The sequence below is a fragment of the Pipra filicauda genome, unplaced genomic scaffold, assembly GCF_003945595.2.
Source record: "Pipra filicauda isolate LSUMZ 115617 unplaced genomic scaffold, ASM394559v2 scaffold211_size2331000_pilon, whole genome shotgun sequence".
Lineage (NCBI taxonomy): Eukaryota > Metazoa > Chordata > Aves > Passeriformes > Pipridae > Pipra > Pipra filicauda.
The window spans coordinates 1,762,008-1,776,859 of NW_024104323.1; the positions used below are offsets into that span (position 1 = coordinate 1,762,008).

The 14,852-nt window shown below is 40.8% G+C and overlaps 1 protein-coding gene across 5 annotated transcripts in view; it reads left to right on the top strand.

The window, feature by feature from the left end:
- The window catches only part of BRIP1 (BRCA1 interacting protein C-terminal helicase 1), a 95,883-nt gene that overhangs the window by 13,367 nt on the left and 67,664 nt on the right, over positions 1-14,852 (top strand). For all 5 annotated transcript variants that reach the window (XR_005563470.1, XM_027744936.2, XM_039381068.1 and 2 more), the window contains 5 exons: positions 1,111-1,243; positions 1,780-1,931; positions 2,462-2,633; positions 2,728-2,865; positions 3,190-3,351. Coding sequence is in view for 4 of the 5 variants with exons in the window: in XM_027744936.2 (XP_027600737.1) it covers positions 1,111-1,243; positions 1,780-1,931; positions 2,462-2,633; positions 2,728-2,865; positions 3,190-3,351 (757 nt within the window). In the remaining variant the exon portion in view is untranslated. The remainder of the gene's footprint in view (positions 1-1,110; positions 1,244-1,779; positions 1,932-2,461; positions 2,634-2,727; positions 2,866-3,189; positions 3,352-14,852) is intronic.

Below are 14,852 nucleotides of genomic sequence, written 5' to 3' on the forward strand. Positions count from 1 at the left end.
ACAGGGCAGGAGGTCTGGAACTGAAGCAGTCACTAAACCTTGCTGCTTTAGTTGATAATGATGAAGTGCTTTTGCAGGTGGATGTTTTGAACTGGTGCAGCAGTGACAGCTGTCCTTGGGCTGCCTCCTCAGAGCTGATGGAACAGACAGTGCTGGCATTTCCCGGGAGGCAGGAACCTGCTGCTCCTCCAGACAGAGGCAGGGCCTTGTCATCCTGCAGGGATGATGGAGGCCAGGCAGAAAATTTTAGCCACAGAGGAGATGATCTGCATGTTTAAATCATGCTTTTAGCAAGTCCTGTCACATTTTACATTGTACATACAATTATAGTTCTGCTTAATCCTAATTGCAGCAGTTACCAATACCTGCAAATCTTCCAATTGCAGCAGTTACCAATACCTGCAAATCTTCCAATTGCAGCAGTTACCAATACCTGCAAATCTTCCAATTGCACCACTTGTGCAAATCTTCCAATTGTTACCAATACCTGCAAATCTTCCAATTGTTACCAATACCTGCAAATCTTCCAATTGCACCAGTTACCAATACCTGCAAATCTTCCAATTGCCCCACTTTCCAATACCTGCAAATCTTCCAATTGCACCAGTTACCACCACTTGTGAGTAGGTTTAAATATGCACTTTTTATTGCCCCACTTTCCCTTCCCTGTGTAAATACTAAAAGCGCCCATTTCGTGCCTCAAGATTTGTTCTTGCTAGGAAAGCCTGCAATTAATAAGGATGCTAAATTAATGTTCAGCAGAGCAATGATGAGTGGCTATAAAAGCACAGCAGAAATATTTCTTAAATTAGCCTGACATATCACAAGGAAATGATATTTTAATCCTTTTTCTTTGTAATAAAGGTATTATATGATGATGAAGTGTGAGCATATAGGGAGACATTTTCTTCTCACTTAAAGGAGCTGTAGAAGTTGGTTCAACAGTGAAAAGCAGAAATAAAGGAAAAGCAGAATCTCTCTCCTTGGATGCAGTAAAAAAACATTTGTCATCACCACAGGAGCCTGATGCAATTTCTGATGTTTGGTTTGTACTTGCAAAATGTCTCTCAAATCAATGCTGAAGTTCTCTGTGGTTTTCCTCTTTTCCAGCTGGCTGCAGGAGAGCTCTGGTCAGCTGGTAGAGAGAGGGTATGAGAGTGCCTGTAAGGTGTGGAGTGGCAAAGAAATGCTCACCTTCTTGCACCAAATGGGAATAACTGGTATTACTTTTCCCATTTTACAGGTAATGTTGTGTGCCATATAAATGAGTACCAAAGTATATAATGCTGGTTTTGTTAAACATCTTGAGATGTGCACATAAGTGAAATACAAAAAGATCTCTTAGTTTAGTGCTGAAAAGTTGTCTGAAAGTGATTCCTGATGAAAACCAGGAGTAATCCACTGGAGCTGCTGGACTTTGTGGAGAATCGATGTTTTAAAGGGTATAATTGATCACATCCAATTATTTCAATTGAACCACTGAGCCAGTGATAGTTTTGCTGTTGTATCCAGCTGCATTTTTATTGACTGTTGAAATGTTTTTACCCTATTTTCAAGTTAATCCCTACTTTCTGTGTAAGCCAGATACATTAAAAGCATTGTTAAAAATGAAAGGCATTGTTCTTTTCTCTTTGCCCCCTCCTTTTCCCAGTTTCTCTCTGGCTTTCTGGGTGCCTTAGGTGAACTTTTAAAGCAGTGAGCCGACGGTCTTGTCTCTTGTAACTTTGTTTTTGAGAAGACATTTTAGAATGTTGTCACTGTGGAATTTGCCTCTTACAGAAACATCTCGTGACTGTGCTGGAAAAAGAAGAGAAAATGTCTGTGCATGGCAGAGAAGAACTTGTTGAGATCCCAATTGTGAGCCCAGCCACACAAATAGTGCTCAAAGGGCTCTTCATGGTTCTTCTGTGTCTCTTCAAAGATAACAGCAGGTCAGTGCAAGTGCAGAGCCCGAGCTCTGGGCTGGCCTTTCCTTGAGCTGCTTTGCCAAACTGCCTCTTTCATTTGGGAACACCTCAATTACAGTGTTTGGCTTCTGAGCAAAGCCAACATTTGGGGAAAAGCTTTGGAAAAATCTACTGAAGTGGGCAGAATTTAAATACCACCAAATTGGGGGTTTATTTCATAAATTAAACATTGAAGAAATTTATTTGAAGGTTAGGTGTAAATTTGCTTGATTTATTGCCAAGTGAAATATGTATGGGCTATATTTTTCTGTGTAGCATTTATCATTTGACTGTCTTCATATCTTGACTGCTAATACCAGCAGTTACTGAAAATTACTGATTTAAACCTTATTTAAAAATTAGTAATTATTGTAAGGTTTCACTGTCTTCTGAAATTATTTATAATTAACTTATAAATGCGTTGTAACAACACTTTGTTAATTTTTTTGAGCTCAATGCTCACAATTTGATGGCTCATTTGTCGTTTTTCCTGACACTCCCACATCTCTGTGTAGGTTTGCAGACGATTACAGAGTTGCTCTGCAGCAAACTTACACCTGGATGAGTGAAAACCACCCTGAGGACTCAGACACAAGCTCCTACTTTGCACGGCCCAGGCACAAGAAGAGTTCAAGGCAGAAGACCCTTGTCCACATGCTCAGTTTTTGGTGCTTGAACCCTGCTGTGGTGAGGAGGCCTCGACTCACTGGAGTGAGAACACAGAGCTTATAGTGATTGTATGGATTTTTCTAGATTCCTTCTGTTTTCTTCTCCCACCTAGGCTTTTTCTGACCTCAGTGAAGTTAGAACAATTGTCCTGACATCTGGGACTCTCTCTCCCATGGATTCCTTCTCCTCGGAGCTCGGTGTGAGGTTTTCCATCCAGCTGGAGGCGAATCACGTCATTCGGAATTCCCAGGTAAACTCTCCTGAGCTCCAGTGCTGCCCATGCTACATGAAACAGCAACTTGCAATGCAAAATGGTGACAAACCCGTTCTGTAATTTAAAAGAAATGTCCAGAACAGGCTGTCCTTGGATTTAGACACACATTTCCCTGGAAAAGTCCTATTGATATATATATTGGGAACACCACCTTAGCAGTTATCGAAGCCCTGGAGTGAATCTCTTCAGAACTATCTCAATAATTCCTTCACACTTACAACTTATGATGGAACCTGCTGTAAGTTGATAGAGTTTGTGCTGCATAGCTGAGCATTAACCCTCTCCACGTGCCCTCCCCAGGTGTGGGTGGGCACGGTGGGCACGGGCCCCAGCGGCCGCAAGCTCTGTGCCACCTTCCAGCACACGGAGACCTTCGAGTTCCAGGACGAGGTGGGGGCACTGCTGCTGTCAGTCTGTCAGACAGTTGGCCAAGGAATTCTCTGCTTTTTGCCATCTTATAAGGTAAGGAAATCCTGATCCGTGCTCTTCCTATCTTCCTCGAAACTGTGCTTTCTCTTCATGCATCAGCACACGTAAAAATATTTATAAAATAAATGTACTGCGATAACACAGAGTGATTATATTGTTTCTTGGGTAGCATATCTCCTGGCATTCAAAAAAAACGTGTTCATGTTTGTTTTCATGAGTTATCTGTGTCTTAGTAATGACTGCAATTGTTTTGATTAATTTTACCAAAAAAGAAAAAAAAGCCAGACCGATCTGCATTTTTTTTCTTATGTTGTTTCTTTAAAGGTTTTGGAATTATTTATTAAAAAAAGTAATATTCTCCTCCATGTAAGCACATATCATGAAAGGGAGCTGCATGTGTGTAACTCAGGAGCCAAGGATGCCTTTGCATGTCCTTTCTGTGCTGTTGGAATGCAGGATTCATCCAGTTCATTTCTTCTCCCCTTGGCTCTTGTTCCATGTCACTGCATTGGAGATGGGAGTCCATTTTTCTTGGGTCAGGGGAATTCCTCACTGGCAGTGGCTGAAAGGAATCGAATTTCTTCATTTCAGACTATGCAAGATCTAATTTCACTGACAACAGATATCTAATTATGGTTAATCTGTACCTCCCAGTAGTTCTGCTTTCTTCTCTATTAGCTCCTGCTCTTATTTATGGGCAGGAACAGGAATATAAACCTGCAGTATAATTCTGTAATTCATACTCCTTTTCCTTGTGATGCTTGCAAGGGTCTGACTTCCTAAATTTTAAAGAATCGTTTGTGATTTTAAAAAATCATCTCAACAAACAAAAAGAGAAAAAAAAAAAACCTCAAAAAAATCCTACTTAATGATCATAAATGCCCAGTATAGTGAAAACAGAGGTTTCAGACCTTTTCCCTCATTTCTAAAGTTCCTTAACAGAGAATATTTCACAAAATGAAATAAAAACTGTTTATTCTTGTGTACAAACCCTTGATGTTTTACTGTTTAACTGATGGGGCTGCAAAAGGAGAGTGATTTCTTGGCTCTGTGTCTCCAGAACTGTTTCAGTGCAGTTCCTGGCAGCAGCCATTAGGTGACCACATCAGACCAGGTAATGGGAGCCACTGAAAAAAGCAGGTTAGTGACTGTACATTTATTTAATACCTCACAAACCCACACCCTCACAGGCAGAGGGAATGATCTGACAGGAAATTTCACCTCCAGTTGATTTGAGGATTGAACTGGAGCACGTTTCAGTTCTCAGCGTTACCTTGGGGAGGGTGTCACGCTGGACAGAACTCTGAGCTGATCTTACAGACCCGCCAAATATTTCTGTGAGATTAATAATGTGGATTGCAAGTCTAGAGAGACTTTGTAATGACATTTAAAAAAGGAGGAAAGGGATTGCTGGGCAGCTCTGGAACCCTTCCCCCCTCCCTGTCTCCCTGAAAGGTCACTCAGCTCCACGCCGAGTGTTTTGTTCTTTGTGGGAACACTTCCCTCAGCCCAGCCAAAGTATTGATAAATATAAATTGCAGACAATTGAAGGATGATCTTTTAAAATCACATTGCCAATATTTTTCTATGGATGCCCTTTTTCTTTCTACTACTTTTATTCTGGATTGGGTTGCCTGTAGGTCTGAGATTAATATGTTGAGAACACAGACTAATGTAAGCATATTAGTACAGGGAAAACAAGATATTTTTCTTTCATCATAGCAGAATATCTGCATTTCCAGACTGTTTTTCAGAGATTTTTTTCAGGCAATTGCTGCCTCTCCTTAAAAAACTGCAGCTTTTAAAGGAATTTTTCAAGGCTGTCAAGATCTGATTAATACACATGGTCACGGACCTCACTATTATGAGTTAGGCAGATTTTCTGAGGCCTCAACCTGTTTTATGAATTGAAGTTTCAACTTTGGAATAAGTGAAAAATAGAGTATTTGTATATGTCTGGAAGGCTGAGGACAGATCTCTGAATTTTGAGTAGCATCTATGCAGGTGATCTGATGGAGTTTGAATTTCAGTTTGCAATTACCAGATGCAATGTGAATGAAAAAAAAGAAAAGCAACAGTGGAGAAATTTCCCTTTATCTTAGTCAGGTATTTGAAGAAACATATTTTTAATTGAAGAGTGTTTAAAATATCTGTATGGCAAATATCTGGAGTTAATAATGCAATGGAGGAAAATACCTGGGTGGGAAGACAACACATCACCTGTACATTCCCACATTTGAGAGGGGTTTGTTCTGGGCAGCTGGGATGTGCCATGGGCCATGAATGGGATGATCTACAAACAACATACAAATTTTTATTGTCATTTTTGGCCTTCTGGCACGTTGACTTTTTTAAAAAAATAAGCTTAATCTTAACAGTTACTAAATTGCAAACCTGAATCACTTTTAGGGCTCTGAAAACCGGTGACACTATGCAACAAAAATGCATTTATGTGCAAATCAGTAGCAACTCCAGCAAAAACACTCTATAAAAGAGAATATCAGAAGGTGAAAAGATTACCCAGAAATCTAAGATGCTTTTAAACAAGATTAAGATAAGGCCCATTAGGGCTCATGTTGCCAACCTGTCTGCATTAAGATATATCTTGCCTGGTGCTGCATCTTAGATGATCCATTCAATATGTGTCATATCAAAGTCAAGGGATCCAGAGAGGAGAAAAATGCTAATGCTTATAAATTTAGTGATAATCCATCATGATGAATTAACTGACCTTTCTTAGGAGCTTTTTTTTGTTGTACCAAATAAGCTTTGGACAGGGATGTTAATGCTGGCAGGGCTGGTTTGTTCTGTTCTCCTCTGAGGAATTATTGTTGGTTAATTTGTAGCTGCTAATTGAGGAGTCATAACTTGGAAGCAAAATGTTTTTAAATAGTGGGTTTGAGTGACTGTTTTCATCAGGAAAATTTATGAATTGATAAGAATTCTTCTGCTTGAGAACCCAGGCTCGTTGCAGGGGGGTTGAACTGGGTCACATTTAAAGGTCCCTTCCTGCCCAAACTATTTGATGATCATAAATTGGCATTACCATGGACTGTGTGAGTTTGGAAGGTGGCACAATCAGCATGTAATTAATTAATGCTGCATTGCATTGGCTGTTTCCCTTGAGAATTTTGGGGTAAGTTTATAGTGATATAAAGCAGCTTTTGTCACTTGCTCTTCTTTGTTGAGACAGACCCTTTTCTTGCTGAGACATGTGAGATTGGGAGAAATGATTTCTTTTCACCCAGAATGAACTGAACACTGAAAATCCAACAGAACAGTTGAATTTCTAAAACTTGCCCGAAACACAGGTTTGTAAATAAGTGAAATGGCCCATTCTTTTTCTGCCATCGATAAAACAAAACAACTTTTACTTATTTAATAAATCACTTCAATAAATTTCCAAAAGATGGTAGTCTGTTTAACCAGGCCTATTAAAAGCATGAAGATTCAAGCACTGGCTGTTAAAATGAGTAAATGGCAATATCACAAAGTTAAACAAATGCCAAAAAACATTTTCCAGAGGACTGGGATTGTAACAATACCATTAATGAGGGCAAAGAGGTTTTAATGCAATTTGCACATTCTAAAGTTTCAAAAAGAGGTTTTGAGTTAGTGCATTATTAATGTTCTGAACATCTGGAACTATGTAAAGCCACAGACATTGAGCAAGTGCAGGGTTTCCCCACTAGGTCTGATGCTGACTGATTTCCTCCCTGGCCAAAAGCTTGTTTTTAGAAGTTTGAGACAGTAAAATGACAATATCCAGATAAGAGATAAGCATTCCACAGTGTCTTTTTGCTTGTAATGTGTATGGAGGAAAAAATTGGGAGCCATTAGGGTTGTGCAGTTAAAAGGGGAATTGGAAATTAAATAGGAAAACAGTTGTTTGCACCACAGATGGTTTAGTCACACTGATTTTAGAGCTTATGAGAGGAATTATCTAGTAAATTCCATAAGATTGGGGTTTTTTTTCCTGTTAGGTGTATCTATGTATTATATGCAGCAGAAATGCTTTATCAAGGTCATGTTCTTTTTGATAATCCTATAGAAACACTTCAAGGAGGAGATTTACTCCTGTGTGTAAATATTTGCAGGCTGTAGGGATCTGTTCACACCAAGTGTGGTTCACAACAGAGATTTGTTCTTTAAAGTCACATAAACATTAACTTTGTGCATCATTTTCGTGGTAGAGAATGTGACTGACACTGTTACAGCCTTAAAAAGATGCAGGGAACAGGAATGTTTGTGTGTCACCAGTTTTAGTTGCTCTGACCACAGCTGGTACCCAACATCACACGCACTGGGATGAAAAGAGAGGAGGCCTTTGAACAGGTTTGGCACATCAGGGGTGAGTTATGAAATAATTGTGAATTAATAATGCTCCTCACTTTCTGCCCAGCACTTGCTGCCTGCTCCCAAGGGAAAGGCTTTCCCTTCCTTGTTTCTGTGAGCCAAACAGCTACAGCAGGGCTGGGACAGCAGGAAAGAAACCCTAAAACCAGGAGAGGGCTTTAGGGGCTGCAATCCTGTCATCCCTGTTCCCTCAAACTCTGGGCAAGAACCTCCCAGGGCAAGGAGAGCAGAGGATGGAAGGGAACTGAGGAATCTGTGAGGAGCACCCTGGGCTCTGTCCTGGCACCACGGGCTGGGCAATGCCCCTGGCAGTCCCTGGAGTTGTTCTGGGGGCTGAGAAGGGCTCGGAGGGGCTCCTGACCCTGGGGTGACCTTTGGGGTGTTTGACTTTCCTTTGGAAGGAAAAGGCTCCGTGCCAGGTTCTGGAGCTGAGCCTTTTGCCTCACTCTGCTGGAAACCTTGGTGAAGGCATTTCTGTCTGATGAGACAGGAATTCAGATGGCTCAAAAATTATTCGTTTCAGCATTTGTGCCTAATAAACATGGATAGAATTTTGTTTTACTTGTCCACGACTTGTTTTTCACTCCTACTCTGCACTGGTAGTTTTCTCTCTGAACTTTATCTCACCTTCTTTGTTTTATGGGTTTGTGGGGTTTTTTTCCTCCCATTAATCATATACAGTATCTACTTTCAGTTTAATTCTCTATTTTCCCATCATTTAAATGTCTGTCACATAAACTGTCCAGTATTGAGGCTCAAATTCATCCAAAAGAACAATTTTCAGGCTCGATGTTCATTATCTCAGGTGCTTTCTGAGAGCTCCAATAGCTCCTGTAAATCTTGATGTGATTTCTGAAGTCTCCACTTTCAGTTTTTCCCACTGACTTGGGCATGTCTGTAAAAATCACTGTGTGAGGGAAGATTTTAAGCATTCCATCAGGACTCTTTTTTTCTTTGCTTTGGACACTGAAGACTGTTTTGGTAAAATTGGTTTAAATAGGGAAGAACAGTAGCAGAAGGAATAATGAAGTTTGTACAAAAATAATTAGAATAAGAATTTTTCTATAACCAGGTATATAATATTTATCTTTCATGTCCTCAATCAAATCACTCTGCCAGCCTAGACTTTTGGCAGTTCACACCCTGGCAGGATCATTTTTTGTGGAATTACAGAGGCTACAGCAGACACATGGCCAGTAGTGCTGGGTTGTGCTCCAAAGGAGTGGAAGTTCTCCTGAACTTTTATATTGATTTATTAGAATGTTTTCACTTACAGGTTTTTGACCTTGAGTTGTCTGGGTTTGGGGTTTTTTGGTGGTTACCAACAGCAGGCCAAGGAAATGTTGGGCTGCATCAAAGGTCAGATCTGATCTTTGGGGGCTCATAACTGACAATCTGAACAGCTGCACAATGTGTTTTCTTCCTGAAGTGGTGTGACAGGATCCTGGATATATGCACCATTTAGGGAGTGATTTCCCTGATTTCTGGGAAATCAGAGGCAATCAAACCTCAGATATGCCTAGAGAAGGTAAAGGAGATGATCCAGGAGAATGACCAGGTTCTCTGTGATCCTTTCCTTGTGATCCTTCTTGTGCTACTCTAATTCCGTGTCAGCTGATTCCCATCTCCTCAACAAAGGAAAACATTTATTGCTTTTTTTTCTCTTTTTTTCCTGGTTAGTTCTAGGTGGCCTTGTGAACTGAGGTGGCTCCTCAGGAGGTCAGGGAAGTGTCAGACAGCTCAGGGGAAGGGATGATATTGCACACTCAAGGCAGGGAGCGTGAGCATCCCTTCTTTTTTTCAGTCTCAGGGATGAAACATTACTGTGGTTTTTTTAAACATGTTTTCCAGGGGTTGACCTTAATAGGAGAACGAGGATGCTTGTTTGGAAATGGTGGTCTTTTTCTGAAATATTTGGCTGTTCTGAAGCTGTTGGTGTGAGATTGCAGCCTCCCTGAGTGTGTCTCACTGCATATTAACCAAACAACCCGGAGAGGCACTCAGGTGGATATTCTGGGTGAGTGCAAATCGGGGTGAGGTGACATGAAAGGAATGAACTGCTGTGACTTGTTGTGCTGTGGAGCCCCCCCAGCAGTGGGAATGGGGCTGTTTGCTGCCCACAGGCACCTCTTCCTGCAGTGAGACACTTTACTCACTGGGTAATCCTGGAGTACCCCCTGGCTGGGGGGGTTCCATGTTCAACCTCAGCCCTGTTGGCTCCGGGGGCATTTCCAGGTGTGGGTTGGGTCCCACGTCATCCTTTCGAATTCCTGACTGCCCAGAATGAACAAACCCCCTCTCCCTGACTTGCTGAACTGCTGTGGTGACCAGCAAGGGCTGTGCAATTATTCAGGTGCCCTGTGGCACTTGCTTTTTACACGGAGCAGACATTTCTGGGGATGCTGCACAGCAGGTGAAGCACAACCCGGAGCGACAGTGGTGGCGGATTATTGGATATTATGTCTGAAAAAATTAGATGCCACACCGGGAGATGAGTGTTTGGCCTGTGAGTTTCACACCCTGAGAGCTGTGCAGTTTAATATTTTATTGGGCTGTTGGTTTAAATACCCTGAGCTTACAGCATCAGGAAAAGAAACGAAAAAATCTATTATTGTTTCTCACTTCTTGAACTCTACCTTGTCAAAGTGCTGCGAGCTGAATTGTTGTGTCTGGTTAACACATGCTCCCATTTCCCTTGTAATTAACACTTTCTGCTCGCATATTTTCCCTCCCATTTAAGTAGGAACTGCATTGAAAATGAGTTTTCACAGTCAAGAGGTTTTGCACTCTGAGTGATGGAGTCCAAAGAGTAAATAACAATTACAGCCAACATGTCTTTTTCCTTTTTCCTGTCATTCAGCTTTGAATGACAGGCTAAGAAAGGATGGGAAACAACAGTTGTGAATTGGGAACAACATCCATAAGCAACATTATTTTTAAGAAGAAAGTGTGTCTTGCCCAGGTTTTTTTGACATTAATGTTGTTCTGAACTGTTGCAACCTGCAGAGTTCCTGGTCCCTTTGGCGTGTCTGAGAGGGTCACTGCTGATGTGGTGGAGATGTGACTTCTTCATGTGTGAAAAACACCATATATGAGATAAAATATACTTGAAAGGGTATATTTAGGGAGCATGTTCTGCATCAGCAATGCAACAGCATACACAAGAATCTGAATGTTAAATGCATTGAAAGGAATACTTGGGCTGATTTAAATTCAGGGAAATTCTTTTTCCTTGGGAAGTCAGTAACCAACTTGTCTTAGAAAATCCTGGTTTAGTTCTAACTGGGTAACGAAGCTTCTTGGTGAGACCACTTAATTAGTGAGACAGTGTACTCTTTAGAGTATTCCTGGCATTTGGATTCAGTTCACAGCTCAGTAATGGATTCTTTTTAGCAAAAATGCTTTGAAACAAATAACTTGCACTGTGTTACATTGAAAACTTTGTTTTCAGCTTTTGCCTCCTATTTTTGATTGTGAGGTGAGAAATTATTTTCCTCAGGTTGAGATAGGCTGAAAAGCCTGTTCTTATCTTTTCCTACATTTTATTTTAGGGGGATAGAAGGGAAGGAGAGAGATATTGTCTACTTTGATGAAATGCTGGGTTATTTATTTATGTATGACTGGGTTATTTATTTATTTATTTTGTATTGTCTAAGACATGGTGAAAGTATAGGAAGGATTTACTGTTGAGGAAAGAAATGGTCCAAGTAACCCAAGTTCAGAGTTAGTTCTGGTGGTGTTAAGAGAAGAGTGAAAGCCCAGAGCTGTTCCTTTCCCCTCTGGAGTTGGTTCCCCAGGACAGGCCCCTGCCCTGCCCCCATTTGCTGTGGGAGCATCGTGGATGAGGTTGGCCTCGTGCCCAGGATTCCACTGGAATCCCTTTGGATCACTTTTCCCGGGTGGTGCTTCACTGCTGATGTGCCACTAACACAACCTTGGCTTTTTTTTCTGGAAAAAAGAGGTCAAAGATGAGTGAACTTGACTTTTAGCCTGTGAAGGGCAGCAGTGAGATGCTGCTTCGTTCAGGGACACTTTATCATTTGGGCTTTTATTCCAGGCCAGGATCTGAACAACCCTTTGAAAAGGAATTTTTTTCTGGAGAGCTTTTCCTGGCATGAAGGATTGCTCTCTCCCTGGAATGAGGAGGTGTAATGATAGCCTAGGGTGAATGTACAAGCAGCTCCTGGAACACACAAACCTCTTGTCTTGGTTAATTTTAAAACCACAAAGAAACCCTGTTTTGAACCAGATTCTTCCTAAACAGCTGCAAACACTTCAAAGGCCTCTTCAGGTTGGGTGGGGGGAAAACATATTGAGTTTTTTGGGCAAAGATTTCTATTAAAAAAAAGCAGCTTCTTTAACTGCAGGAGCAACATATTCCCCGTGTTATTGTGGAGTCTTTGGCGTGCAAAACATTTCATTTTTCATTACTGTTGTCGCCGGTCACATACTCCATTATTTAAAGGGGCTTCCTGAAAAATTGATGGCGTGTTGGTACCACAGAGGCCTCCCGTGGGCTGCAGTGTTGGTTGGTGGCACAGGAGCACAGTTCAGTGCTTCGCTTCGGCGGCGGCCCCGCAGAAAAATCCCACCAGAGAACTCCCCTGTGCTGGCCCCGAGTGGAGTGATGCATAAACTGTGCCTTGGAAAATGAGGATGAATTATTCACCTTTGATTGGGCTGCAGTGTGCACATGGTGATCAGAACCTTGTTCATAAGACAGGGGTTTTTCACCATGTTCAGGGTTTAGTTTAATTATGGAGTTGCACAGCAGCTTTACCTATTTTTTTTTTTCCTTCTTTTTTTTTATTTCCCCCTCACTGTGTGGGCTAACACAGATTTCACCTGCATTTCCCAGCATATGTGGGAAATCAGAGACAATCCAAATGTGAGATATACTGTGGCATCTCAACACCCTACTCAGTCCTAAATATTTGCTTTTATTTCCTGTTTGGTTAGAATTTTCCAGGAGAAAATCAGCACAGTGCTTCTCAACTTAAAAAACCACTTTTGCCACACGGGTTCTTGCAAATCACACTGAAAGTTTTATTGTTCTGACTCATTTTCTGGTGAGAAGAAATGATGAGAGAGATCTGAGGGAACAGTCTCTTGGAATAGCACATGGAGTAGTGAAAATAAAAGCCAAATTAGCTAAAAGGAGAGTGATTTTAAAAACTTGAACTTGCCCAGTCCTGATTCCAAAATTAAAAAAAAAAAAACAATAAAATTGCTGAAGTTGGAGAGAATGCTCAGCAGGTTCTTCTCTTCCCTAAGAAAATTCACGTTTTATTGGAAAGCCTTCAACTATCCAGAGATGGAACCGAGGGAGCTGCGAAGGGACCTCATGTCACACCTTTATCTGATATTTTCCATTTACAGAGCTATGAAGAAAGATGTCAGAGCCTTTTCCTTGTAGAGTAGTGGTTGAGATTCCCAATGGAGGGCAGCTTTTTCCCAGGAGATGTGTTGAGGACACTCCACAGGACAGACCACCTGTTAGGAGAATGAAAGAAGAGAAGAACCTGCTGAGCATTCTCCAACCTCAGCAATTTTATTGGGTTTTTTAATTTTGGAATCAGGACTGGGCAAGTTCAGGTTTTTAAAATCACTCTCCTTTTAGCTAATTTGGCTTTTATTTTCTTCACTTGCTTAGATTTTTGCTGTAGATGATGATAAAAGTTAACAGTTAAATACTCATTAGAAAATCTTCCTCATCAGCTGATAAGGGCTGGAAAACATGAGGGATGTGTGTTTTCCCCTGGAAGTTGGACTGACCTGAACATACATTTTGGGCTCGTTCCTCCACAAGATCTCCTTTTATTTCAGGCCTTTTCTGTGTTCTTTCCACATTAAAATTCCTCTCTGTATTGCCTGGTCTTCATATTCCTTAAACACAGGACTCCAACTCCCTGAAGGTGTTATGTTCCCTGTTGAATAATTTGTTTTTGTCTTCACTGTTTTCTGTTTTGCTGTTATATGGAGCATTTCATTCCAGAGGCTCTGGGACACTTTGGGAAAGGAAATCAGGCAGAAATTCCCCCAGAGTTGGTGCTCTGGAAGCCAGGCTGGGTCAGAACACTGATAATAAATGATAATACATAGTTGGGAAATGTGCAGTACAAAACAGGTGTAGCCTCTCCTTGATAAGAATAACATCTCTGTGTGGCCTTTTGCCATTAAAATGCTGCATTAAATCAGTTTACTTTTGGCACATGAAGAAAAGATTACCTGTGAGTGGGTATTTATATGGACACTTGATATTCCTCTCCAGTTTCCCATTAACAGTGGGAATTTAATGCTTTATTTTGAAAGTTAATTTGGCTTCAGAAATGAACTGTTTTGGCACAGATATTTTCATGTTCTCTTTCAGTGGAATGTGTCCGAATTAGAAGTGGAGAAAACGGAATTTAAAACTTAAAATACTCCTTTTTTTGCTGAAAAGATACATGAGTATTTTGCATCAGCTTAGTCATTCAAATGAGTGAATTTTAAATACCTCCTTTTCTTGTGTTGGATCCCTCCCACAAACATGAGGAGGGGCTGTGAATCAGTCCATTGCTTAACCTTTCATGAAAATCTAATTGAGTGAGAACAAGGGCTTAAATAATTCAAGGGCCTAAGTTATTCTTGGCTGGGTAGTCCCAGCCCAGGGCAGTGCAAATGTCTGGGTGTCAAGCAAAATTCAGGCTTTTTTCTATTTTTTTTTTTTTTTTTTGGTGAGGAATATGTTTAAAATGACCTTTAGAAATAAAGTGGAGGGGTTGATTAGGAAGGAAAAAAAAAAAAGGGGGAAATGTAAATTATTTCTGCCAATTTGGGAAATGATTCGTGGCCCAGAGGTGCTCGTTCTGTCAGTGCTTCTGAAAGGGTGGAATGTTTTTGGTGATGTTGATAAATGTGATTGGGTTTCCTTCCTTGCTTTTCATCCCTGTGACCTTTTACTCTTGTTAAGGGACATTGTGCTTTTTACAGTGTGATTTTTAATAGTTCTAGAGTGCTGTTCCAAATTTATTTGAAAGATTTGGCTAATGGACATTAGATTTTATTGCTTAGTTAGCCCAAATATTTTCCCTCCTATTTTTGGAAGGAAACTCAGCTTTTTCCTTTCATAGCAATCCTTTCAGGCAGTTTTTCCTTGTCCCTTCATTCTTTTATTCCCATTTTTTTCCTCTGTTTAC